Source organism: Rhinatrema bivittatum, chromosome 1 (genome assembly GCF_901001135.1).
Source record: "Rhinatrema bivittatum chromosome 1, aRhiBiv1.1, whole genome shotgun sequence".
NCBI lineage: Eukaryota > Metazoa > Chordata > Amphibia > Gymnophiona > Rhinatrematidae > Rhinatrema > Rhinatrema bivittatum.
Window position 1 is genome coordinate 765876126 of NC_042615.1, and position 27227 is coordinate 765903352.

The 27227-nt window shown below is 39.3% G+C and overlaps 1 protein-coding gene across 3 annotated transcripts in view; it reads left to right on the forward strand.

Moving 5' to 3' along the window:
• Nucleotides 1-27227, forward strand: part of ATP8B1 (ATPase phospholipid transporting 8B1) — a 275982-nt gene that overhangs the window by 214508 nt on the left and 34247 nt on the right. For all 3 annotated transcript variants that reach the window (XM_029579627.1, XM_029579621.1, XM_029579613.1), the window contains 9 exons: nt 1017-1205; nt 3819-3931; nt 5026-5190; nt 11711-11822; nt 13952-14027; nt 16034-16166; nt 17114-17402; nt 21622-21845; nt 26511-26594. In XM_029579627.1, coding sequence (XP_029435487.1) covers nt 1017-1205; nt 3819-3931; nt 5026-5190; nt 11711-11822; nt 13952-14027; nt 16034-16166; nt 17114-17402; nt 21622-21845; nt 26511-26594 — 1385 coding nt within the window. The remainder of the gene's footprint in view (nt 1-1016; nt 1206-3818; nt 3932-5025; nt 5191-11710; nt 11823-13951; nt 14028-16033; nt 16167-17113; nt 17403-21621; nt 21846-26510; nt 26595-27227) is intronic.

Consider the following 27227-nt stretch of genomic DNA (forward strand, 5'->3'; position numbering starts at 1 on the left):
TCTTCTGGATATCCCATCATTATGCCATACAAGGGACTGCACCTTCTCAGTTGTGGCTCCTACTTTCTGGAACTCCCTGCCTGAAGTATTACACTTGGCTGGTAGCCCGAAAACTTTTAAGACCCTCCTAAAAACATTTTTGTTTAAACATAGTCGGTAGGTAGTTGACTTTTATAAGAGCAAAGCTGCATATATGATATTTATTTATCATTTATTTAAAAGGATTTATATACCGCAAAATTGGGCAGAGACCTGTCCGGCTAAGTGGTTTACAAAAAATAAAACATACATAATTAAAAATACACAGTAAAAACAATATACAACATTAACTACACCTCCAAAAAACAATAAAAACATACACATTACTTCTTAAGAACACTAAAAAGCATATGGTAGTCCTTTAGGGATATTGTTGATATTGTCAAAAACTTAAAGAAATTGTTAGGTGATATTATAGGTTGCGGTAAAAAGATGTTTTTAAAGCCTTTTAAAATTCTTTAGTATTTGCCATTAAACAAATTTCTTCTGGGATAGCGTTCAGAGAATTGGTCCAGCAACTGAAAATGCGCATTTACGTGTAAATTCCAGATGTGCTAGTTTTGCTGAAGGGACCTCCAACATACATCTGTCCATTGAACGTAGTTGCCTTGTAGGGTTTGTAGATTCTGAGAAGCGAGCAGAGCCATATTGAGTTTGTGTTGTGTAAAAGATTATGTATAATATTGAGAATTTTATATGTAATACGGTAAGATATAGGTAGCCATATGTCTCTGTATTCATGTTTTAATTTTTTATTGTATTGTAAATTTTTATCCTTTATGCTTGTTGTCTTGTACATCGCTTAGTTTATATGTTAAGCCATTCAAACATTTTTAATAAAGATCTAGTGATCCAATCAGGTACTTTTGGAAAAACTAAGATTTTTTTTTTCAGTTTTAAGTGAAAAGTTTATACATTTCTTCTCTTCAAAATTAGCCTCCTCCATGTGAGGACTATTTTTTTTTCTAATAACATAGGCGACATCACCTATCAAGCTGCTTCTCCGGATGAGGGAGCGCTGGTAACTGCAGCCAGGAACTTTGGATTTGTTTTCCTGTCACGGACCCAGAGTACTATCACGATCAGCGAGATGGGAATAGAAAGGATCTATGATGTTCTTGCTATTTTGGATTTCAACAGTGACAGAAAACGGATGTCTGCAATAGGTAAGTCACGGAAATCTAAATGGGGAAAACCCATGGTTCAAGAAATAATGGTTTCTTCAGATGGAGCACCTTAACATTGTAAAAATGACAGCAATAAAAGGCTAGAATTTTCCAGTTTGATGTACTGTTAGTATATAGCACCAGACATGTTTGTGACATGTTACAGGCTTGGCTCACAGAAGGAAACCTGAAACATCTTTGGATAGAAAATACTTCATGTGGACATTAGCAAATAAAGGCCTAGATTCATCATTCCCCTATAAAGGGGCTGGGGGATGAAAGGGGCCACATCTTGGCAGTGTGTGTGCAGCACACTATCGCTCCCATAGCGCCACGGCAAAAGGTGGTGCTATTACCCGTGCTACTGCCAGCGATAATGTCCAAAACATTATCACCTGCAGAGGTGGTGCCACCTCATTAGGCTTAAAGCTAAAGACAAAATGAAAGGAAAATGTTTCCTTTGCACACTCCTATTCTATAATACCAGATTTCCTAGCATGTAGCCAGATCTAAATGTCATGGTATCTGGAGCACTCTGAACCAGTGCGCAAGACAGATCACTTGTTTATTCTTCATGGCGGGAAGATACAGGGCAAAGCGACTTCATGAGCTACTATAGCTCGCTGGATCAAGGAAGTAATCAAGGCAGCTTACGTAGAGGCAGGGAAGCCTTTACCCTTCAGGTCAAAACTCATAAGAACATGTCATATTGGGTCAGACCAAGGGTCCATCAAGCCCAGCATCCTGTCTCCAACAGTGGCCAATCCAGGCCATAAGAACCTGGCAAGTACCCAAAAACGAAGTCTATTCCATGTTACTGTTGCTAGTAGTAGCAGTGGCTATTTTCTAAGTCAACTTAATTAATAGCAGGTAATGGACTTCTCCTCCAAGAACTTATCCAATCCTTTTTTTGAACACAGCTACACTAACTGCACTAACCACATCCTCTGGCAACAAATTCCAGAGTTTAATTGTGCGTTGAGTGAAAGAATTTTCTCCGATTAGTTTTAAATGTGCCACATGCTAACTTCATGGAGTGCCCCCTAGTCTTTCTACTATACGAAACAGTAAAAAACAGATTCACATCTACCCGTTCTAGACCTCTCATGATTTTAAACACCTCTATCATATTCCCCCCCTCAGCCATCTCTTCTCCAAGCTGAAAAGTCCTAACCTCTTTAGTCTTTCCTCATAGGGAAGCTGTTCAATTCCCCTTATCATTTTGGTCGCCCTTCTCTGTACCTTCTCCAGTATCCTGGGCAGAGACTAAGCTACTGTCGCTCGCCAAATTCTGTCGGGCAGCGACATGGTCTTCCCCACATGCTTTTCCATGTTCTACTGCCTGGATGTCCAGGCTGTGTCCAGGCTCAAGAGGACACAGCCTTTGTAAGGGCAGTGCTAACTGGACCACGAGCAGCGTCCCGCCCCGTTCGGGAGTAGCTTTTGTACATCCCACTGGTCCTGAGTCCATCTGGCTACACGCTAGGAAATGGAGAAATTACTTACCTGATAATTTTGTTTTCCTTAGTGTAGACAGATGATTCTCAGCATCCTGCCCACTGCTGTCCAAGAGAGGTGCCAAGGAATCTCCTATGAGGCAAACCTCTATTCTGTATGAATACGGGTAAGCCGGCACCCTACCCCTAGTTCAGGACATTCACAGTATGGCTGATTTTCAATGCTTATATTGGTTGAGTATGCTGGCGGTCTTCAGTTTTTTTTTAATCAAGTTTTTAATCAAGCTTTTGTTAAGCAAGGGTTTAATCAAGTTGTATCCAAATTTTAATCAAGTCCTTCGATATATATGTCCACAATGGCTTTTCGAAGAGAATACTGAAGAGTAGAGGTCCCTGCAGGGGTATATCTAGGGTGACGTCAGCTTTGAAATCTGACTCAATCTCCCATCTGCTAGCAGAGGAACACATAACCCACTGGTCCTGAGTCCATCTGTCTACACTAAGGAAAACGAAATTATCAGGTAAGTAATTTCTCCATGCCATATGTCTGCATTTTCTTCATGATCTCTTCACTGTCATGTTTCATAAAGAAAGTAAAGGCATTTGAAATATGACATAGAAGAACATGATCGTAAATGAATGGGTATATGAGATGAGTGATAGAAGAACCCCAGTAGAAGACTTGCTCAAGAGGAAAACAAAATCTGCAGATCATTATTTGGAGGGTCTGCTGGCAAACTAGCTAATTTTAGCATAGGGGAGGGCAAATGAGAGAGAAGAAAGCAGGCAAAAGGTGAGCATGTGGAACTAATGCACTAAATGTGCCAACCTTTATATAAAAAATGGCACTAAGGATGTGCTGTCGTTTTTTTATTTTTTTTAGTGCATGCTACATTTTTTAGCTTGCATTAAATCAAATTAGCTCATACTCTTGTTTAATGTGTACTAAATCATGTTCATATGCACTAAATGTGTTTTAATGCCCATTTCAAAATATTTAATGCAACCAAGAAAACAAAATGGAAATAAAAAGGAAATGCACATTTTTCAGCTGCACTCTAAGATTGTGTACTTGGTGTCTAATTTTTATGAAACCTTTCCTTTTTGAGACTCTTCACTACTTGCCGTACCTAGAGCATATTGTGTTTGTTTATAGTAAGAGAACCCGAAGGCAATATCAAACTGTACTGTAAAGGGGCCGATACAGTTATCTATGAGCGTCTACACCCGGAAAACCCTGTTAAAGATGATACGCAGGAAGCATTAGATGTAAGTATTTATTTCCTTGTGGTGCACTGCAGATATCCTTTGTCATGTAATGGGGCAATGCTGTGGTCCATAGACATCCCAGTAAGTCTGCAAAGACCCCAGGACACATCAAGCTAGGGAGAAAATCTGTATTCCCCCACCACCACCACCACCCACCCGCCTGCCCCACCTCATTGATAGTCTAACCTGCTGACTTCAGCTATCAATATTTCAAGAGCCAATAATAATATTTTGGGGGTTGCAAACCAGGTGATAAAAATATTAAATAATGACTCCATTTTAGTCTACTGGTGCTTTTTGAAATATATAATGTCAAATAGCGGTAGCAGGAGAAGAGATACTAAAATAAGATCATTCTCACTTGGCAAGTCTGCATTGCAAACCTTGATGCTCTGCATCTACCTGCCCAGGAAGGTTGGACGCCTGGAATGCGGACTTTTTTGCTTTCCCTTTTCTAGAAAGTAAATTTGCTGACATGACTTGCCATTTTGTACTTATGACAAAAAGTCTTAATAAAATGGTATAAACTGGTTTGCAATGACATAAGCAACCCTGACCAGCCTAAAATAGGAGTTAGGGCTGACCTGTATTCAGTGATAAGTTCTGTCCATTACTCCTTAAGATTCCCAGCAAAATTCTCTTAATGTTCAATTTTAATTCATTGCACGAGGATCCAGATGTACATGTTGACATTTTTTTTTAAACAGGAGCAAAATCTTTTCTTTGAAATGTGTGGTTATAATTCTGTACCTGTAGAAGTATAGAAAGAGCATACTCCGAAGTTGACAAAAGTTTAGGGATTTCATATTTCCACAACTCTGATTATTTTTTTTTTCTAAACTCATAACAGTGTTGTCACTTAATTTTTATTCTGATGCTGCATGTCTCCAGTTCAGCTCATCATCCTTCCTGTCCTGATTCTAGTACATCTTAAGCTAAAGCTGCACTGTTAGTAGTTCTGCAGTAGATGTTATCAGTATTTTGTTTGCAGCCATGTCTCATTTCTGGTTCTTCAGTACAAGTGCTGAGCGCCATATAAAGTTGCTTCTCAATGTGTACTTGAATTGAGTGCATTATTTCATGCTTTCATACAGATTTTTGCAAATGAAACCCTACGGACACTGTGCCTGTGCTACAAGGACATTAACCATACTGAGTTTGAGAAATGGAATAAGAAGTACATGGCAGCTAGTTTAGTCGCAAGTAACCGTGACGAAGCCTTGGATAAAGTGTATGAAGAAATTGAAACCAATTTGATTGTAAGACTTCTAATAAACTCTGAATACATGTTCTTGGGTTTCTCTTAAGCATTGAGAACTCTAGTCTGTCTTGCTGCTTAATGGACTGTTTGCGTCTTGTTCTGTGTTCATATGTGCATGCTTGTTCTCTTGTGATATAAGGCTGCACTGCTATGGATCTGAGCACCTGCATGAAGTGTTGCTGTATTTGCTTGTGAGCTTCATTATTGATATGCCAGCACATTTTGATATATTTTTAGAAGGCCTAATCCAGGAAAATAACTTGCAAATTCAGTAGTACAGTGGTTCTAAACCTATCTTGGGAGGACCCCTAGCTAGTCAGCGTGTTTGGATATTTGCAGTGTATGCATATGAGAGTTGTATGCCCTGCCTCCACTGCATGCACATTTCTCATGCATATTTATTGCAGATATCTTGAAAACTTGCTTGGCTAGGACTGGATTGCAGTAGTGCTTTCAACAATATAATAGGGATTTAGAAATATAGAACTATTGATAACCTTTTACTTATTGAGATTTCCCTTTTATTTTTCTGAAAGCGCAAGGATTCAAACATTTTTTAAGCTCCTTTTCTTTAGTTTTCATTAAAGATATTAGTAAATTTTGGTGTAACTGCTGATAGTTATGTAAATGTCTTAGAACAGGGGTAGTAGATGTCAGTCCTAGAGAATCACGACGACATCTGATTTTCAGGATATCCACAATAAATATGTATGAGAGAGATTGGCATGCACTGCCTCCATAATATATCTCGTGCATATTTATTGTGGATGTCCTAAAAACAAGACTTGGTTGTTGCACTCCAGGACCGAAGCTGCCTATCCCTGTCCTAGAACCATGCTAAAACATCTAAGATATGACTGCATACTATAAAAAAATGACTAAGGAATTTTTTTTTTAACTGTAAGAAATAGTGACTTTTTTTTTGCCAATTTGAAAGATATGCTGTTGGCAGTACTATTGCTGTCAGAGTAGTTCATGCTGGATTGAATGGCTTTCACTGCTAGGTCACTAGTTTATGAGCCACAGGCTGGGCATTAACCATATCATGGCCATATATAAAGGGTGAGCTGATAACTTTAAAACCCTAATGGACATGTTTTGACAATTATCCCATGATTTTGTATCCCATGCAAGAAGATCAGTATATAAAAAAAAAAAAAGTTAAAAAAAAAATTCAAAAAAAAAAAATTACCAGAAGACCACATTTAATCTGTATTCCAATCTAAGGCTCAAAAACTGTTCCCGACTTGACTTCATTAGGGCAGATGTTCCCTCTTTCTGGTCCAAAAGACCCCTCCACATTTTCCCCATTTAGATCAAAGTCGCCATGAATGTTTGCATTTCAGTCGCTAATGGATATCCTCTCCCCTTTGGCCTAATATTTTATGACTCAGAGCTTTAAAACACTGGTGTGTGTTCAGCAGAGAAGCCAAGTTCTGATTGTCTTGAGCCTACACTATTCAGTGATAAATCCCGTAGAGCAAGTGTGAAGTTAGGCAACGAGCCCTATTCTACACTGATGTCAGTCTAACAACTTGTGCCAGCACTAAGAATTACTTTCATTTCTTCCTGGGCAGTGGAGGAAAAAGGCTTTCTTTCATGATTCACACGATAACTGTTGGGAAATGGTATTCTTAGGCCTCATTCATAAAAGCATAGGACATGCTATACTGGGTTAGACCAAGAGTCCATTAAGGCCAGTATCCTGTTTCCAACAGTGGCTAATCCAAGTCACAAGTACCTGGCAAGTACCCAAACATTAAATAGATCTCAAGCTACTAATGCTGGTGACAAGCAGTGGCTATTCCTTATTGATTAATAGCAGTGTATCTTTCCTCTAGGAACTTATCCAATCACAATCTGTTTTGAGATTTAACTACTCTGCATAATTTTGTGCCATCCGCAAATTTGATGACCTCACTTGTCTTACTCTTTTCCAAATCATTTATAAACATATTAAAAAGCACTGGTCCAAGTACAGATCCCTGAGGAACCCCACTGTTTACCTTTTTCCACTGTGAAAACAGACCATTTAATCCTACTCTGTTTTATGTCTTTTAACCAGTTTGCAATCCATAAAAGGATATCTCCTCCTATCCTATGACTTTTTAGTTTTATTAGAAGCCTCTGAGGGACTTTGTCAAATGCCTTCTGAAAATCCAAATACACCACTTCTACTGTTTCACCTTTGTTCACATGTTTAGTCACCCCTTCAAAAAGATGTAAATTTGTGAGGCAAGACTTCCCTTGGGTAAATCCATGCTGGCTGTGTCCCATTAAACCATGTCTAGCTAAATGTTTTGTGATTTTATTCTTTATAACAGTTTCCACAATGTTTTCCAGCACTGAAGTCAGGCTCACAGGTCTATAGTTCTCTGGATCACCCCAAGAGCCCTTTTTAAATATCAGGGTTACATTGGCCACCTTCAGTCTTCCGGTACAATGGATGATTTTAATGATAGGTTACAAATTAATTGTAATAGGTCTGAAATTTCATTTTTGAGTTCCTTCAGAACTCTGGTGTGTATACCATCCTGTCCAGGTGATTTACTACTCTTCAGTTTGTCATCTTCCAGGTTCAAAGTGATTTGGTTCAAATCACCTGTCTCGAATGGGCATCTCCAAAACATTCTTTTCAGTAAACACTGAAGTAAAGAATTAATTTAGTCTGTCTGCGATGGCCTTATTTTCCCTATGTTCCCCTTTAAACCCCTCTACCATCTAACGGTCCAACAGACTTCATCGTAGGCTTTCTGCATCTGATAAATTTAAAAACGTTTTTATGAGTTTTTGCCTCTACAGCCAACTTTTCAAATTCTCTTAGCCTATCAATGTCTTACATTTAACTTGCTAATGCTTATGCTTTATCTTATTTTCTTTTGAAGGATCCTTTTTCTAATTTTTGAATGAAGATCTTTTGGATAAAATAGCCTCTTTGACCTCACTTTTTAACCATGCTGGCAGTCATTAGGCCTGCCTTCCACCTTCATGCATGGAATACATCTGGACTGCATTTCTAAGATAGTATTTTTTTTTCTTAACAATATCTATGCCTGCTTCTCGCTCTTAATCTTTATAGTTGCATCTTTCATTTTTCATTTCTTTTCTAACTCTTTTTCTCATTTTATCAATTTCCCTTTTGAAAGTTTAGAGCTGTGGATTTACTTACTGTTCCCCCTTCCAGTCATTAATTCAAATTTGATCATATGATTACTATTGCCAAGTGGCCCCACCACCGTAACCTCTCACCAAATCCTGTGCTCCACTGAGAATTAAGATTTAAAATTGCTCCCCCTTGTCTGTTCCTGAGCCAGTTGCTCCATAAAACTGTCATTTATTCCATCCAGGAACATTATCTATCAATCATGTCCTGATGTGACTCCAATATTGATTGGGTAAGTGTAATTGAAATCTTCCATTATTACTGCACTACTAATTTGCCCCTAGATTCATCAAAAAGTCGTGAATACTCCTGCGGTAACAAAAAGGGGCGTGTTTAGGGAAATTTTGGAGTTACTGCATCACGCGGTAACTTACCACTTCGCATAAGTATTATCGTATTTACCACACAGTGCAATAAATCCTACTTTTCACATCCTGTGCTGGGGGGGCGGGGGAGGGGGGGAGAGAGACAGACAGACAGAGAGAGACTATTTACAAGGCCCTCCTAGTAGTTAAGTATTTAAATCTCTATAGGAGGGATGCCTAATAGGTCGAGGTGAGGTGTTAGGGGTGGTTTAGGGGCCAGTTTCGCATATAGCATAAGATGTACAAACAGCACAGTACACTTTAGTGAAGATTTGCATCACTGCCTCTGTACACCCCCAGCAGAAACTTAAGATCTTAAGAAAATAAAGATCTCTTACAGTCCCACTATACAAGGAGCAAGGTTAAGCGAAGTCAGAGAGATCGATATCCATGACCTGTCCCATGCTATGGAATAGCATGCCAGTAAATCTAAGATTAGAACCCAGTACCAATTATTTAAAAAAACAAACCTAAAAACTTGGCTATCTGTCTTTGTATATTGTTTTAATTCTGATTTAACCACATTATGTAATTTTTATCTTAATTGTAAACCAAGTTTGTACACCAAATTGACGGTATATAAATACATTTGACATAATTTGGAGTGCGAAAAGTCTAACCAAGATGAAATTTTGATGGTTAGTGGTACCAAGGTGTACTGTACTGTACTGTTTGTACATCCCTAACACCTTATCGCGACCTATTAGGCAGCCCTCCTGTAGAGACTTAAATAGATGCACACAGTGAGGCTCTCCCCAGAGGTTTTCTCGTTCTCCTCTCCATCCCCAAGCCCAGAAATGGCGAAAATGCAATTCCAAAAATTTATCGCGAATTGTGTTATGGCCATTTTGGGCTTAACGCCAGGAAAAAAGGTGTAGTTATTTCTGGTGTTAAGACCGTGTGATTAGCATGTGTTATGCTATCGCACGGTGTAATATCACCCCTAATTTAACTAATTCCTGTCCAAAACTCCACCCTGATCCCCCACCCCACCCCCAAAAAAAATTTGCATTTGTGCTATAGCATTTTTTGCATGTTATGGCATTAACGCATGCGTTAACACCATAATGCATTTTAACGAATGATGCGGTTGGTTAATTTCTCTTACCATTTCACTGTCCGTCTCATCATTTTGGCTAGGTGGATAGTAGTATTCTCCTATCACCATACTCGTCCCCAACACACAAGGGATTTCTACTCCTAAAGATTCAATTTTGCAGGATCTTTATCCTCTTGGACTCTATGCCTTCCCGGATATAAAGTGCCACCAAGTTGCTTCTCTCTGTCATTGCAATATAATTTGTACCCTGGTATAGCACTAACCCATTGATTATCCTCTTTCTACCATGTTTCTGAGATTCCAATTAAGTCTGTCATCATCCACTGCTATACAATCTAATTCTCCCATCTTACTTCTTAGACTTCTGGTATTAGCATACAAACAGTTCAAAGTGTCTTTGTTTGTTTTTTTTTTGTATTCTCTTTTCAGTTGTCAGGGATAACTTTTTTTAGCTCAGGTGATGCTTTACTTATAGGCACATGGACTACTTTTCTTATTGGAACCTTTCTGTTGGTATGTCCTAACACTATTGCTTCATTGGTATCCTTCAAAGATCCCACCCTCAAAACCATGTGCTACTGAGCGACTGTCTGCTTTCCCCTTTGTTCTAGTTTTAAAGCTGCTCTATCTCCTTTTTAAAGGTTAGCGCCAGCAGCCTCGTTCCACCCTGGTTAAGGTGGAACCCATCCCTTCGGAAAAGACTCCCCCCTTTCCCCCAAAGGTTCCCCAGTTCCTATCAAAACTGAATCCTTCTTCCTTGCACCATCGTCTCATCCATGCATTGAGACTCCGGAGCTCTGCCTGCCTCTGGGGACCTGCGCGTGGAACAGGAAGCATTTCAGAGAATGCCTCCCTGGAGGTTCTGGATTCAATAAACTTTCCCAAAAGCATGAGTAAAAGAAAAGACTTAGTAAGATTGGGTGTTAGTGTTCCCAGGCCTGAATTTAGGCCTAACAAACACAGTCAGTTGCCTAGGGTGTCAAATATTTAGGCCAAAGAGGAGTGCACCTGTGTCAAGGAGGAGCAGTGCCACTTCAAAGGGGCACTGCTATGGCACTCTGGAACTCTAGAGTGGAGATAGAGGGACTTCGTTCACTATCTGATCTCCAGGGTCTCCCACACCCTCTACTCTCCAATCCTGCCTATAGGGGTATCCAAGTTCTAAATCCAGACCGGAGTATAACTCAACTATAAAATGACAGATTGGTGATGGTATCTGGTCATTACTCTTTTGTATTTTTTTTTTCTTTTTTGGGAGAAGAGGCATTTCTATCAACTCAGAATATCCCTGTGGTAGGAGTAAATTAGGGTAGTATGTATTAAATCACTCTGAAACATTAAGTCCATATTTTAAATAGATTTTAAAAACCATCCTTGTTTTATTGTAACTGATTTTTTCTGCGCACTGTTATAACTTGTTATAATTTGTAAATATATAAAATGTATACTCATGTTATATTTATACACGTTTATAATGTATTGATCACCCCTGTTTTATGTAAACCGACATGATACGAATCTCCGTGAATGCCGGTATAGAAAAACTCAAATAAATAAATAAATAAAATAAAATGTTGGAAATTATAGCTTAATACTTTCTCTGGTTAAGTGTAATGTTCATATTTGTGAGCAATTTAAGGCAAAAGTTATAGATTCTCAAAGAACCACTGAGCAGTGAAGTTAACTGATGAACTTTGGCTATTCAGCTGCAGTAAACCAGCAAAAAATACTTGTGTGGTTAGATTTAAAACAATTATTTGTGTGGCTGCACCTAGGATGATAAATTTACCTGGTTAACGCTGAATTTTGTTATACTGGCTACTTTTGAAAACCCACAAGCTGGTCATTCCTAACCTGGTACCTTTTTTTTTTTTAATTGAAATTATATAATACATTGAGATGGATATATGTTCATTTCGATATCTTACAGCTCCTGGGAGCTACAGCTATTGAAGACAAATTACAGGATGGTGTTCCTCAAACAATTTCAAAACTTGCCAAAGCTGACATTAAGATCTGGGTGCTTACTGGTGACAAGAAAGGTAATTCTGTTTATCATGGAAACTCTTTAGCACCAGTAATTTTATGCTACATTACAAAGATGGGGGGAAAAGAAATAATTTGTCATATTTCTTAAGAGTTCCAAACTTGGTAGAGTTTTTCAAGTTTACCTGCATAGATGCAAAGTTTGCCATTAGTTTTACTCAGACTTTCCACCTCTTCTTAAAGGGAAATTACGTGGGTTCTTTCCTTTTGAAAATTATCCTGGGAGGAAAAAAAAAGCACTGTAGAGATTTCCAGCTGCTCTTTTCGCAAGTACTTTTTCCCCCTTCAAAATGTGTGTAGATGTTCAAATCCAAGCTGTGTACTTTCCCTCCCCCCCCCCAACCTAACCAATCCTGAGCCCACCTACTTTTTTGCCCAAGTAAAAGGAAGTATGCTGTTTATTCCTGAGCGTGCTTCTACCCGCATGAGTGTGCAAGTTTCAAACAGCCAGTTACCTGAGTAAATGGCTTCTGAAAATTGCCGTCACTGTGCATAAGGATTGACAACCAAGTGTTTTATCGATCAGATTATCCAGGTTGACATGCAAATCATTACTGCGTACTGGGAGCCTCAGGGATGTCTGTATTTTTTTTTTTTTTAAGATGTTCTTAAGTATTAAGGATGTGCAGGCCAACGTCTTTCATTTCAGTGGGGATTTTTGTTTGCTTTCATTTGGTTTTTTTTTTGTTTGCATTTGTTTTTGGAAGTCTGTGCACATAATTCACAACTGCCCACACAAAACGCACATCCGAAGTTGTACGCAGAACATGCTCTTTGTGCATGCACAAACTTCCAAAAATGAATGCAAATGGAAATTTTTGTTCTTTTCGGAGACACTGTTGTCGGTTCGTCCATTGGGAATGAACGAAAAAAGCGACCTTTGTTCAAACATATATACATCCCAAATAAGTCCTGAATGTTGACTGGGAAAACCAAATCAAGACATGCATCTTATTTTTAGTTAGGTCCCAGAAGCACAGTGAAAAAATTGAACTAATATTCCAGGACTTCTAAATCTTAGCCCATTGCTGTAATTAGTGGACCATGGTTTCTCCAAAACAAATACAGCACCTTTAGCTTTCTTGCTGTGAAAGAAACTAGCCAATGTGTATGTTTTTTGGGGTTTTTTGTTTGTTTTTTTTAAATATAGGATGGTCAGCTTCACCTCCATTTGAATTGGTCTAGAGGTTACCATGAATCATGAATACTTCTAATTTAAGCATGAATGTGCAAACGTTTGCATTCAGACCAGGACAAAAAAAGTTACCTGGTGTGTATAGAAAATATGGCAATCGGGGGGTCTAGTCACATACATATCTTGGAACTTATCCAAGGTGAACAATGAGTTCAGGTTTTGTTTTTTAAATCCGTTCCACCGTTATGGAACTCCATCCCCTCAAACCTCAGACTGGAAACATGCATCTCAACCTTCAAAAAAAGACTAAAGACATGGATATTCACACAAGCATTCCCGGACTCAAACTGATCTATTTCATCCATACCAATCCCTACCTTCACCTACACCATGATTAACCATCTCCGCTATCGTTTATATGTTTGAATTAATGACCTGTCCTTTCTCTTCTTCCTCTGCCAAGTTCTAATCACCCTGTTATATGTAACTGCCTTTTTCTGCACCATTGTTTTAGTTTATGTTTACGATACACCCTTGTTTTATGTGAACCAGCATGATGGGACTGCGTTCTCGAATGCCGGTATATAAAAACCCGAAATAAATAAATAAATAAAATAAAAAAATCAAGAATAGCCTCCAAGACTCCTAACCCCCAGTGTGGGAATAATACAAATTTAATTCAGACTGGTTCAGCTTCCCCTAACTTTAATAATTCAGAACTGTTGATTTTTTCCTGAAAGAACCCCTGGTGGTTTCCACGCTACATCTTTTGTGCTCCCTGTGATGGATGCAAAATCATTGCTCAGAGGAAAAGGCCTTGGAATCATGAAATGTTTTGAGTCCTTTAAAAGAGAAAAACAAGCAAGTTATTTTGAGGAATGAGGTGTAAAAAAAAAAAATTAACACCACACTTAATAAACGTAATTGGTTTTTTTCCTGATCATATTAACTGGTCAATTGTATACGTGTAATGTCTGTTCTTTTTCATAGAAACTGCAGAAAACATAGGATTTTCTTGTGAACTTTTAACAGATGACACAGATATCCATTATGGTGAAGACATCAGGTAACCGCATCAAAAAAGATGGAGGAGAAAATATTTTGATGTAGATTTTCAAAGTGCCACTGATATTTAGCTGCTTCTAATTGGCTAAAGTCGCAACTTCATATTGGGTTATATCTAACCATTTAAAAGCATGGTTAGCCATTTGAGCAGTCAAATTTTAGCAGACTAGTGCTAACTGGCAACATTTGAAAAAGAGACACCGACCTGGCCCTTTCTTTCTCTGACTTAATTCCATGAACACAATGATTATTGGTGGGAGAATTTTAACCACTTAAATTTTGAGGTTAATAGCTGACATATATATATTTTTTTTTTAACTTCATAAGTCTTTTATATATCCACCCCATTCGTTCTGCTATAAATGATATATGGAATTAGAGTCATCACAAGAATATATAGCTGAAATATGTTTTTGAAAAGCATATCCTGCCCTTGCTATTCAAGGTGCTTGCTTACAGCATGTAAAAACTTTATAAAGATGAAGATTATGATATATGGATCATGATTTCCTTCCTGTTGTAGTTTTGGGAGGACACTGAAGCGCAGCAAATCCTCTGCCTGATGGTGTCCACAAGGCCATGTCGAGGTCAAAGTAATAATGTGAGAATGGAGCCCTCTTTAAGATACCCCATTCTATACAGCATCCAGGAAAGATACAACATTTTGGAGAGGTTTTTTAAAATTACTCTTTTTAAAATACACTTGCAATGTTTCTGAGCAGTGTATCTGGAAACAATAAAAAGAGTCTGAGCCTGTCCTAGCTGGGTGAGGCATTTTGAAATCTGAGAGAATGACCAAATCTCACTGAAATTTCACTGACGTGGCTGATCCATTCTACAGATCAGAATAATCAAATGTTCATCTTTTCCACAAAAAAAATCTGGTAGGACAATTGGGCACCCCCATATGTAGTTAGAAACAATAATTGTTAGGGACGATGGGAATATGAAGCCCAGCATTCACAGGACAAAATGTACTGAAAATCAGGACTTGTTTTTAGTGTCTGTCTTTGATAAGGAGCCATCTGGTAAATGTAGTTTAATTGAAAACAAGCACTCTCTCTAGCAGGGGATGCCAATTTAAGGGATTATATTTCACAAAATAATGTATAAGAATTTTGTCATCAGTTGTGTGGGAATCCAGTGCTAGTTCCATGGACCCAGGTTGTCGTCTTTTAAGGTTTTGTTTTCTCTTAGGGGGAATATCCTCAACAGTTTTGCAGTTTCTTTTTAACTTGTGGTTTATCTGCTGGTGAGTGTGTGTGTGGGGGGGACGGGACTGCCAGTGAAAGCACTCAAAGTAAAGGATGACTACAGTTTTAATTTTGTCAAGACCTGGAATAATGACAGACAACTCCCAAACATTTGGTTCCAAAACTGGTCTCTCTCTTCCCCTAATTGACAGGAAATGTTATTTACAAACTGCTCCACAGGCACATTTGAGAATATCCAGTTCCAAAAAATCTGGACTGTGCATGTCGCAGCTCATTCTAAGAGATTCTTTGAAATTACTAGATACGTCACCAAATATTTGCTCGTAGATAATGGCAGAAGGATTTTAAAGGCAAGCTATTTATGGAGACCCTTGGAATCTCTCCCTTTCTCCACTCTAGGATTTTGCCCTCTCATAGAGGAACAGGAGACCCAACTCAGGCATTAACCCATGTCCTCCCCCCTCCCCCCCCCCAGTATTGCAGTGCACAGCCCCATCACTATCCCAGCCCCTCTTATAAACTGTTCCGTTGACAGAATATTGTATTGAGAACTGTTAAAAGGTCACATATTCTTGTCAACCTAAGACTTTTTTTTTTTTTTTTTTTAATGGGGAACAACAATGTGCAAAATTGTGCAGGAGAGCACATGCCCTCCCCCTCTGTTTTCCTTTACTGTAGTGGGGCTGGATGAAAGAGCCGGCGCTGTATTTCACTTTATAAAAAATTAAATGTACGGTCAGTAGCTGAAATGACTAATCCCCACAGTCTGTAATGTGTGCACTACTTTTCCCAGCACCCTCCTTCAGACGAGAATGGAAAACCAGAGAAACCGAGCCGGGGCAAACCCGGAGAGTTCTCAGAACAATAAGGAACCTTTTTTCCACTCCAACAGAAAACAAGCCCTGGTTATCACTGGTTCCTGGCTGGTACGTGCACTTCTCTTATACCCTAGAATTCAAATTAGTTTGCCTTTTTTTTTTTCTTTCTGTAGTAGTTTTACAGAATAAATAAGATATAGAAAAGATTACAGGTGGGACAAAATCCAGAAGTACATTTCCCTCCCCCCCCCCCCCCCCCCCCCCCCCCCCCCCCCCCCAGATTTTGCACCAGTACATGGCACTTGTAGACATTGGCACCCTCTTTTGCTGTGGGTAGTTTTTCCATGGAAAATAACGCACGTAGGTTTGAAAATTCACTCTGCCCATATTTTCTTCCCAGTAAAAACCTGTACCTGAGAATGCTGCCTCTAAATGTGGCTGAAGGTACAAGTGCTTTTAGTCACACCAATGGTAGGAAATTTTCAGACTTAAATCACTATCCACAGGCATGAGTGATTTTGAAAATTGTTCTCTAAGTAGCAGATATCAAGTACAAGGGAGCCTGTTCTTACAGGAAAATGTTCTTGTGGAGAGATCTTGTGTGCCCAATGCCACGTTGGCGGCCTCTCATGCTGAATTAACTTTATTTTTATCGGCATGGGTGAGTGCATGAGTAAATGTTGCACATACAGTATTGGATCATAAAGAGATGAATTCTAGCCTTTGAAACTAAGAGGAAAACATTTCAGAAACTGGATCCAGCCTTCATTCCATCCTCTTACCCCACATTTTCCTTAATATAAAAAGCAATTACAGCAATTAGCATTTCTTGTATTCCAATCAGTAAACGTTCTGTGACCCTTTTCTATTATAAAACAAGTTTTCAACCCCCAGCATTATACAGAGGGGTCTGATGAATAGAAGCTGAGGAGGCATGCCATGCTATGATAGTCTTCCATCAGAAAGTTTTATAGAGTGGAATGCATTGCAAGAGAGAGATTTAGATCTCTGTGTAGGTATAGTCTTATTTTTGATTGTCCTCACTGGAAATGCAGAATGAAATCCTCCTGGAGAAAAGGAAAGGAAAAAAAAAACGCTTAAGGCTGAAGTTCCCCAAAACAGCAGAGGAGAAGCAGAAAGAGATGCTGAACCGGCAGAAGGTGGACGTTATGAAGGAAGTGAGGCAGAGGACCTTTGTGGACTTGGCTTGTGAGTGCAATGCAGTGATCTGCTGTCGAGTGACCCCCAAACAAAAGGCCATGGTTGTCGAATTGGTCAAGAAATACAAGAAAGCGGTGACTCTGGCTATTGGTGATGGTGCCAATGATGTCAATATGATAAAAAGTGAGTAATATGTCTGTTGGTCATTGTTGCCCTAAGATGGTGTCTACCCAGTGTCTTCCTAAGAAATGCACATAACCCCAACTCGGGGTGCATAATATATAATCAGTAACTGGGAGTCTTCACTGACTAGTGGTTGAACAAATAGTAGCTCACTGGCAGCTTCCACCTCAGGCGAACACAACCCTGGAATAAGTTAATCCACACCTTGGATTTGGTGGTTCCAATAATGCCAAATTTAACTCAAAAATGGGTTTCCTCACAAAAATCAAAACCACAGGCTTCCAGAGTAAAAGTTCAGACAGAGTACTAAAAATAAATAAATAGTTTTAGCAGCAAAACAAATTTCTTAATATACAGAATTTCTTCCTGGCAAAATCCAGAACAGTCAATAACTGAAGAAGTCCACAGGAATCTTGCAAACATGTTTTTAAAAATTTTTTTGAAAATTTATAGTTGAAATCTTTTACTCCTTATATACAAGTGAAAAAAAGAAAGCACATACATAGGCCAATACTTCATAGATTTTATGTGAAACGTGCTATGTTTCTTAATTTCCACTTGCTCAAAAAAACAGTTGTGAAATTTCTCATGTACCAAAAAATATATAAGTCCATTTAAAAATCCCAATTAAAAAGTGTCTCACTGCTGCAAACCTGTAAATTATCCCCACTAATAAGCACAATTGCACATTTAGAACTGTAAATAGTTTTGTCATTAAGTCTGTGTACTTAACTTATATCAAACAAAAGCATCAAAAAAACATAATTCAAAGAAAAATTTCCATCCATATCTTTGTTCTTCCAGTCCTTTCTCTGTACTAGCTTCTTCAGGAAGGATTACTGACCACTAATAAATTCAAATCTAAGAATATACTGTCAGGTATTGTACTAGAGAAAAGCATTTCATCAAAAAGCAATAGGTTTGAACACAGGAAATCCAGTACAGTCAATAACTGAAGAAGTCCACAGAAATCTTGCAAACACATGCTTGTTCAACATTTTTTGAAAATTTATAGTTTAAACTCTTTACTCCTTATATATGTGAAAAAAGCAAGCTTTCTTTTGATATAAGTGCATAACAGCAAAACTATTTACGGTTATAAATGTGCTACTGTGGGGAGTATTGAAAGAACAAAAATAGGTGGGTCCGGCAATAGGGTTCGTTCCACAAGGGAACGAGCCCTATCTATTGCCGGACCCACGCTCTGGAATTCCTTACCCCCCCATCTCAGGCTTGAGACTTGTACCGCTAAATTCAGAGACAACTTAAAAACCTGGCTCTTCAAACAAGCCTATCATCAATAACACCCTACTCTCCTCCATGCAAGCACCTGAACAATGCAAACAAACCCAAACCCCCCGAAACATCCAAACCATTCTAACACACCTAAACCCTGTACAATCATGCTCAACGTTAACGTCTTGGCTATCTCTTGTTTCAGATTAGCCTGATTCCTATGTATTTCAAGCTACGTTCTTATAGTTCCTATCTTTCTCTCCCCACCTCCCTGTTTTATGTATTTTCCATTCTATATGTTTTGTTTTGATGTAAACAGATATGATGTCCCCATTAATATCGGTATAGAAATTTAATAAATTAAATAAATAAATAAATATGGATGGAAATCCTTTGCATTATGTTTTGTGATGCTTGCTTTTTGATATATGCTTGCTTTTGATATATATATAAAACTATTTACAGTTATAAAGGTGGTATTGTACTTATTAGCTGGGACAGTTAACAGGTTTGCAGAAGTAAGACACTTTTTTTATTGGGATTTTTTAATGGATTTATTATTTTTTGCGCATAAAAAATTGAGAACTTATTTTTGTACATTAGAAATTTACAAGTGTGTTTTGAGCAAGTGGTGATTAAAAAGCATAGCCCAATGCTCTGCATAAAATCTATGAAATGTTGGCCTATGTATGAGCTTGCTTTTTTCACTTGTGCGGTTTATATGTTCAGTGGCTTCCACTCTATTACATTAAAATTCAGCACAGTACATCAGTTACATCACAAATGACTTACTTCTTACAATTCAGATAAATGAAACTTCTATGAGGAAGGCAGTACCTTCTTCTCGTCTCTTGGGGTGTTTCCAAAACGAGTAACTAATTAATTTATTCCCCCCCCCCCCCCCCCACAAGAAAAAAAGTTACATCCACTGTTTTCTACACCAAGGAGCAAAGCAACAGCTAACAGCTCACCTGCAAGCTGAGAAAACTCACAGACAAAATAAGACTTGCAGCCAAGTGCAAGCTTACGCTTTATACTCCATAGATGTCACTGCTGACATTAAGGCTTAAAGGCTTAACCACCTATTCCAGTTCTGCTGCATGAGCAAACATACACTATCGTTCAGTATGGATACAAGTTAAATATTGACAAATTGGGACTAGCATGACATAAGTATGCAACTCCTGCATTAACTCTGCTTATGTGGCATGTGCAGGGGTGGAAAAAATATTAAGAAAAATTAAGTTCCAGGCAAAATTTTTATGAGATGGGGAAAATTAAATATTTTTGTTTGCTTTGGTGTGATTTTTTTTTTTCATATATTGCACATCTATTTTTTTTCTTTTAATGTATTTTTGAGGGGTACAGAATGGCATTTGTGTTTGTTTTTCCTCATCTAGCCTTTTCCCTTCCACTTCCTAGCCTCTCTACCCAACACTAATTCTCTCCCCCCCCCCCCCCCCCCCCATCTAATCTTTACAGGCTGCAGCAACATCTCTGGGCATAGCAGGGGGCGTTGCTGGACTGCAGCAGCATGTTCTTGTCTTGGGCAATACTGATTTTAGTTAAATTTTTTTTATGAAGATGAACTACCATGGAACAAAATTTTTAATTAATCTGACTATATTAGATCTGGATTTATTTATTTTGAAAAGCCTTATCTTCCATGTCCAGTTGTATTGACCATTTTCTGATACCTCATTTGATTTAAAAAAAAAAAATCACAGTTAAAAAGCAAAAACATTGGGGACAAGGTCGTTTCCTCCACCTTTCATAATGCAGTGCAGGAATATATTGCACTGAGTAGAGCAGGAGGATGCAGATTTGAATGTTAAGGAAAGAGAAAACACTGGAGACATGAATTGCTTTCATGCAATAATTGACATCTTGCTAAAGGTTGCCAGTTGCAGCCTGCTGGAAATGCAGCATTTATCCTTGCAAATCATTTTCAGGGAGGGCTATTTTTAGCCTCCCCATGGAGCTTGTAGACTGTAAACTCATTTTCAAAGGGAAAGTTGTTCTGGAATTTCCCTTTGAAAATGTGGCCTGCACACACAGTGCAGATCTGTTATGAACTACCTAAGAATTTGCAAGTGAAATCTCTACATTTTTTTTATTTTCACTCTACCCATTTTTTTTTTTTGTTTTGCATATCTACAAGTACGCAGACAGTAAAGCAGTGCATGTGCTTTTACCCACATACACTGCCATTCTTAAAAAATTAAGATGACTGCCAGGGCAATCTACCTTAAGCTGGCACACTAGTCCCCTAACTTTGTATAATTGCTAGTCAAGGCTTGCCTTACTCTGCGGGTGTTCCTAGGCACCCGCCGTGTAGAAGTGCTTATCCCCCCCCTTCCTTCCTCCTTCTCCATTGCCCTTGTCTGGAGTCTCCCCTCTCCCCGTGATTCTCTCCCCACCATAACCTTGGCGTTGTCACCACTACTGTTCTCCATACCAGCACTGGCCCTGTAGCAGTAACACCTTTGCGTTCAAAGGCCCTGCAGCACCCCTTCCTTCCTTCCATAAGGCTTCCTGTTACCATGGAAACCTGTGCAAGAGTCGGGTGCTGCATGGCCTCTGAGCTTGTGAGTGCTCAAAGGCCTCCACACAGAATTCCCTTCCTTTCCTTTGCTTTAGCTACCAATGGCCAGTGCCAGTATGGAAGACAGTGGTGCGGATTCAGTTCCAGATTGGTGGCAAGGCAGCAGCACTCTGGCGCCAGAGGTGGTTCCCAATTTACTAAATGTGGGCCTGCTGCTGCAAACGTTTTTTAAATTCACAGGCTAGCTATGCTGCTCTCCATTCAACCTGAAATTTGCCTGATTTGTTCATGCACCGTTTGTTAGCTTTGATTTTAATTGGCTGCTGATTTCCTGAGTTAGCAGCAGTAAAGCATCTTGAGCTGAAGGCAAGAGTTCTTAGAGCAGGGATGGAAGAGGCTTTATCTCTGATGTGACTTAAGATAAACTTTGCCTTTCAGCTGCCCACATTGGAGTTGGCATCAGTGGACAGGAAGGCATGCAGGCGGTCATGTCCAGCGACTATTCCTTTGCTCAGTTCCGATTTCTGCAGAGGCTGATACTAGTCCATGGTCGTTGGTCCTACATCAGAATGTGCAAGTTCTTGCGGTTCTTCTTTTACAAAAACTTTGCTTTTACGTTAGTTCACTTCTGGTTCTCCTTCTTCAATGGCTTTTCCTCACAGGTAAGAAAAGATGCATCGCTAAGCTTAGTTCTAATATTTGTCTTCCAAGTTTATCACCTTAAAAGCCGATTTTTAGAGTCCCACACGGGCGCAGGTGTTATAAAATCTGCTACCCGCTTGCACGATTTTATATAGACGCGCGCATGCGCACACAAATGCCGTCTCTCGCGTAAGGGGGGGGGGAGATTTTAGTAGATTTGCACAGCGACACACCCAGTTCACCCCCATAAAGGAGTGGAGTTCCTAAACCCCATACCTAACCTGCCTACCCCTCATTTTTTTTTTTTTTTTTAGTTTACTACTTACCTGCAGTCCATAGCAGCAGCAACTTACGCAGTGGTTGGATCCCGGTGCATGCTTGTGCGCAACTCTGACTTAATAGCGCTGACCCAGCCTGCCCCGCCCCCGGCTCACCTCTTTATTTACTAAATCCTTTCCAATGCGTGTGCTGGGAGACACACGCATGGCTGCGGGCCTCTTAAAATCCGCATGGCCTGCACACATTCCAGTCACGCAAGTGTCTCCCGGATTTGCCATGAGTAGGGCTTTTAAAATTTGCCCTTTATTGTGCAAGGTTGAAGGAAATGAATACCTTGCAAAAAAATAACTTAACTTAATGATGGCTTACTTATTTGTATGTTCTTTCTGGTTTTCTTTTTTATTTCACCTACTCTTGAAAGATTAAGTTGTAGAAACAAAATCAGACCTTTGATTTAAAGGGAAGATGGCATAATTACTTTTTTTTTTTTCCTTCTCCAGTTTCCAGGCTCCAATTCTTAATATTTTTTTAAACTTCTCTATGCCTATCATTTTTCTTTTAATGAATTCCAAATTGCTTCATATGCCAATACATGGGAATTGCTGCACAGTATTCCTCCTGTGCTGTGCCAGCCTATTTTGATGGTTCAAGTTATAATGCTAAGGAATGAAATAAGCTTGGACTCCTTTAAGAATATATAGATACACTCCTATGTGTTGGGGCTTCGGCTATGTGCAGTATTGTAACACCCCCTCACCTCTCATCTGAAGCAACACCGGCATAGCCACCAGCAGCATGCTGCATCCTAGGACCTTGGCTAGAACTTCCTGTAGCACTGCTGATGACATCACATCCTACACGTATATAAGGAAGCTCAGTACTACCAGCCAGCGCCTCTGCAACAGGTCCCCTGCTTGTGTAGCAGTGCTAGTTGCTACAGTGTGCTTCTGTCTTGTTCCTGCTTTCTTCCTTGCGTGTTCCTGCCTTGTCATTCCAGCGTGTCTTACCTGTTCCTGCCTGCTTCCCTTGCCCACTCCTGCCTGTTCTGCCTTGTCTCATCTCCACTGGACTGATTTCTCATTGCCAAACACAGCCTGGACCTTGACTTTGCCTTACTCTCCACCTGCCTTGCTCTCAGCCTGGACTCTGACTCTGCCTTGTGGTGTCTCAGCTACTACCTATCAAGGCCTGTCTTGTGCTTGCACAAGATAGGCTGTATCTCACTAAACCTCAGAGTGTGACACATGTACTGGTATCTCGCGGGAGGAAGAGGACTGACAGCCATGCTCTGTACAGACTATTCCTGAGCACTAAGAAACTGAATCTTCTAAACTTCCCTGTAAACCTTTTGAATCATTTATTATCTATTTACTTACATTTAAATATTACTTAAGTTTTAATATTAGAAACCTGAAAGTGGGGTACAACCCAAATGTTAATTTAATACCCCACATCACCCACAACCACTCCTAGTCCCTGAATTCCCCATCATGTAAATCATGCTTATATAAGAAACATACTTAATACATCATCCCAAATGAACACGTCACAAATAGTCTTAACACCATCCCAATCTTACAGGACTCCTACCCCAACAATCCAAGCCCTTTTCATCAAATAACACCGTTGAGCATAATACACCATAGAGCATAATAACATAAGGAAACGTATTACTAGATGGAAGCCACATCCTATTTCCCACAACTATTTGGGATAACCTCAGTATTATACATAAATATGCATTCAACAGAGGCAGCTATTCAACCTAGCATTGGAACTTTAAAAATATTATGGAACAACTGATCCGCTGTAAGCTTGTTCAGAAAGCCAGGTCTTGATTTTGCTTTCAAAATGTAAAAAAAAAAAAAATGTATTCTAGGAGGGCCTGTAAAGGTATTGAGTTCCATTTTTTTTTCCGTTGTGGAAGAAGCTGTATACTTAGTAATCACCAGATGTACAGCTGGAAAGGAGAGAACTGCTAGCAAAACCTGCTGAGTTCTTAATGGCCTATGGGCCTCATACTGAGAGACCAGCTGTGCTAAATACTGCAGTATACCCCAATGCAAAAACCTGAAGACTAAAAAGATTTTAAACTGCACTCTCCACTCAGATGGTAACCAGTGCAGACCACAAATAAGTGGAATAATGTGGTCTGCACGCCTCTTGTCCTTGATCAGGCATGTGACTGTGTTCTTTAACGACTGCAATTGCTTTAAACTCACTGCCAGGAGACCCTGATAAAGGGAAATAGGGGTGAATTTTAAAAGCGTTGATTGCAGTAAAAGGCCCATATGCACGAGTATCTGGTCCACACATATTTTAAAAGCCACAAATTACACACACATATGCGCTTGCTTAAGGAAACAAAAAAGGGCAAAATTCGGGGCTAGGCATGAGAGCGTTCCTGGGCGGGGCCAACAGTTCCATGTGTAACTTCGTATTTTAAAACCGGTTGCCATTTATGTTTACTTCTGCTCCTGGTGTAAGTCTTCATAAATCTCTATTAAAGCCTAGATCAACTGGGTGAGGGGTGTGGGTCAGCTAAGAGGCATACAGGATGAAGAACCAGAGGGGTCTGAATGAATTCAAGATGGACTGGCAAACTGATGGACTAAATGGTAGAACTGGGAATGGCCTTCATACCAGCATGTTTTAATATTTGCTTCCCTGCATGCATTAAAACCGACAAATCGTTAAAGAAGATAGGCATTTTACGTTTGCTCAAGTAACTGCTTAAAATTAGGAGCACACATATGTGCGGTAGGCATATTTTAAAACATACATACATATTGCATGTATAATTTAAAATTCCAGCGTATATTTGCTCACATGCCCATATGCGTGGGTATGGGCACCCACACGCTTGCTTTAAAGTTACCGTCTTATAGTAATCTAGTTGCCCTAGCACAAGTTTATGAACTACAGTTAGTCTTTCCGCTCAAGGAAGACACATGCTTGACAGAGGTACCCTCAAGGTCATGAAACCAGTATTCATCATCTGAGATATCTGTGCATGCACTCAGTCTAATAGCATTCCCATAGTATTAATAGTTTCCTTAGTGGTTATCGCAGCCCTGAATAATGAAGGGAAAACTATAAATTAAATCATCTCTTGTTTTTATACACCCAGAACATATCCTTCTTTACTGGTTAAAGTTTCAACTTATTTTGATCCAACCAAATCACCATTATTTGCAAACATGCATTCAAATTGTTTATACCAGTCTCCTGATTAGTATCCACAGTTGCCACTAACTGGATATCCTCAGCATAAAAGAAAACAAAACAGTCCAACCCATGTCTCTGGATCACTCTTACTAGAGATGCCACCATAGATATTAAATAAGGGTTACAACATCAATCCTCCTCATTCACCATATTCCAGGGGATGTAGGGTGGACCATGCATCATTCTATTGTGCATACTTTTGGAAAGACATGAAGTCAACCAATGTAAATCAGCTCCCATCAATCCCACCTCATCTAGGCATTACAGCAAGATGTCATGATTGCTGTCAAATGCGGCAGGCAAATTGGATAACACTAAAAGGGAATTTTTCTCTCTTCCTGCCCATATTGAGCAACATCAATTAGTGATATCGGGAGTGGGCTGGCTGGCCTCTCCTCCAGGGCTGTTGCTAGCATAGCATGCAGGGATAAATGAGGCAGAGAATGGAAAATGTGCTCCTGATTTCCTCCTCTGGCTTTGCATCCATAGTCATTAAGGTGTACAGCACCCTTAAGGGAGCAATTTACAAAACTCTGCAGGCAGGTGCAAAGTCCACCTGTACGTTCTGCACAGATTTTGTACCAGTTGCTCGTATTTTCCCTTTGAAAATTGTCTACGGAAAAAGTATCTGCAGAGACTTGCACCTGCTCTAACTGTGGATACTTTTTTACAGCCAAAACTATGTATTGCCTCTTCCAAACCAATCATGCTGGGGGAGCAACTGTACAAAAAATGCTGATAAGTGTATGCATTGTGGAACTGCATGCATACTTTTACCTGCGTATAGGGTGGGCAAGTTTCAGCCTATTTACCCTGGTAAATAGCCAATTACACAGGTAAATGACTTTTGAAAATTACACTTCCCATGTCAGTGTTGTGACAGAGGGGCCTCAGGCTTGCTGGGAACAAAAAGGGAATGCTGCTGAGCAGCAATTGTGTACTCTGAGAAGTGGAACACTTCAAAAAATCCTAGAAGTGAAATGACAAGTCCAAAAGACGTGGGTAAATTGGAGGAAGCTGTGGATTTAAATATGAATAATGTTTATGGACCAGCAATGTGAGATTTTACTATCATGCTTCCAAGATCTTAATTCTCTGTAAAACAAATATCCTCTAACTAGAGAATGTTGAATTTGCTGACTTCACTGATGGTGGTGTTTGTTATTGTTCTTTTACAGCCAGTATATGAAGACTGGTTTATCGCCATTTACAACGTATTGTATTCCAGTCTTCCGGTTCTCCTTGTTGGTTTGCTGGACCAGGTATGCACCTATGCTAGATCAAGCAGCGAGTTATTTATTTATCCAAGGCTCTATATGATGTACAGAAAAGCCATAAAAACACACAATCAAAACAAACAAAAATCAGACAACGCACATGTTGCATGTTTTGGCTGCCTAAATAGAAAATCCAAGCCCAGATATCAATCAAGGTGCCTGCCATAAATCCAAAACCTTTTAATTTCATGTTTGTTTATTTTTATTTTTACAACTGCATAACAGGCTCCTTTAAAATTTCTAGTTAAAACAATAGCTTGGCTTAAAACGCCCTTAACAAGCTTTAACCCTGATGCCCAAAAGCCTTCCGAAATAACAGTGCTTTCAAATGGATTTTGAAAGTAGCCAATCAGATTTCTGCTCTCAAATAAGAGATGGAATTTAGGAAAAGACTAAAAACTTGGCTTTTCAAAAAAGCATTTCCAAGCCTTGAATAAAACCTCCTCTCACTAGCACTAACTCGTATGCAATAATGGAATGTAAACACGAATCAACCAACCTCAAACCCTCTCTCACTAATTCCTGCTGAATATTTATCATACTATTACCATTCACAACTGTGTCATATTTATTCATTTGATTACCTATGTACCGTTTCATAGTCTTATTTTTTCACTT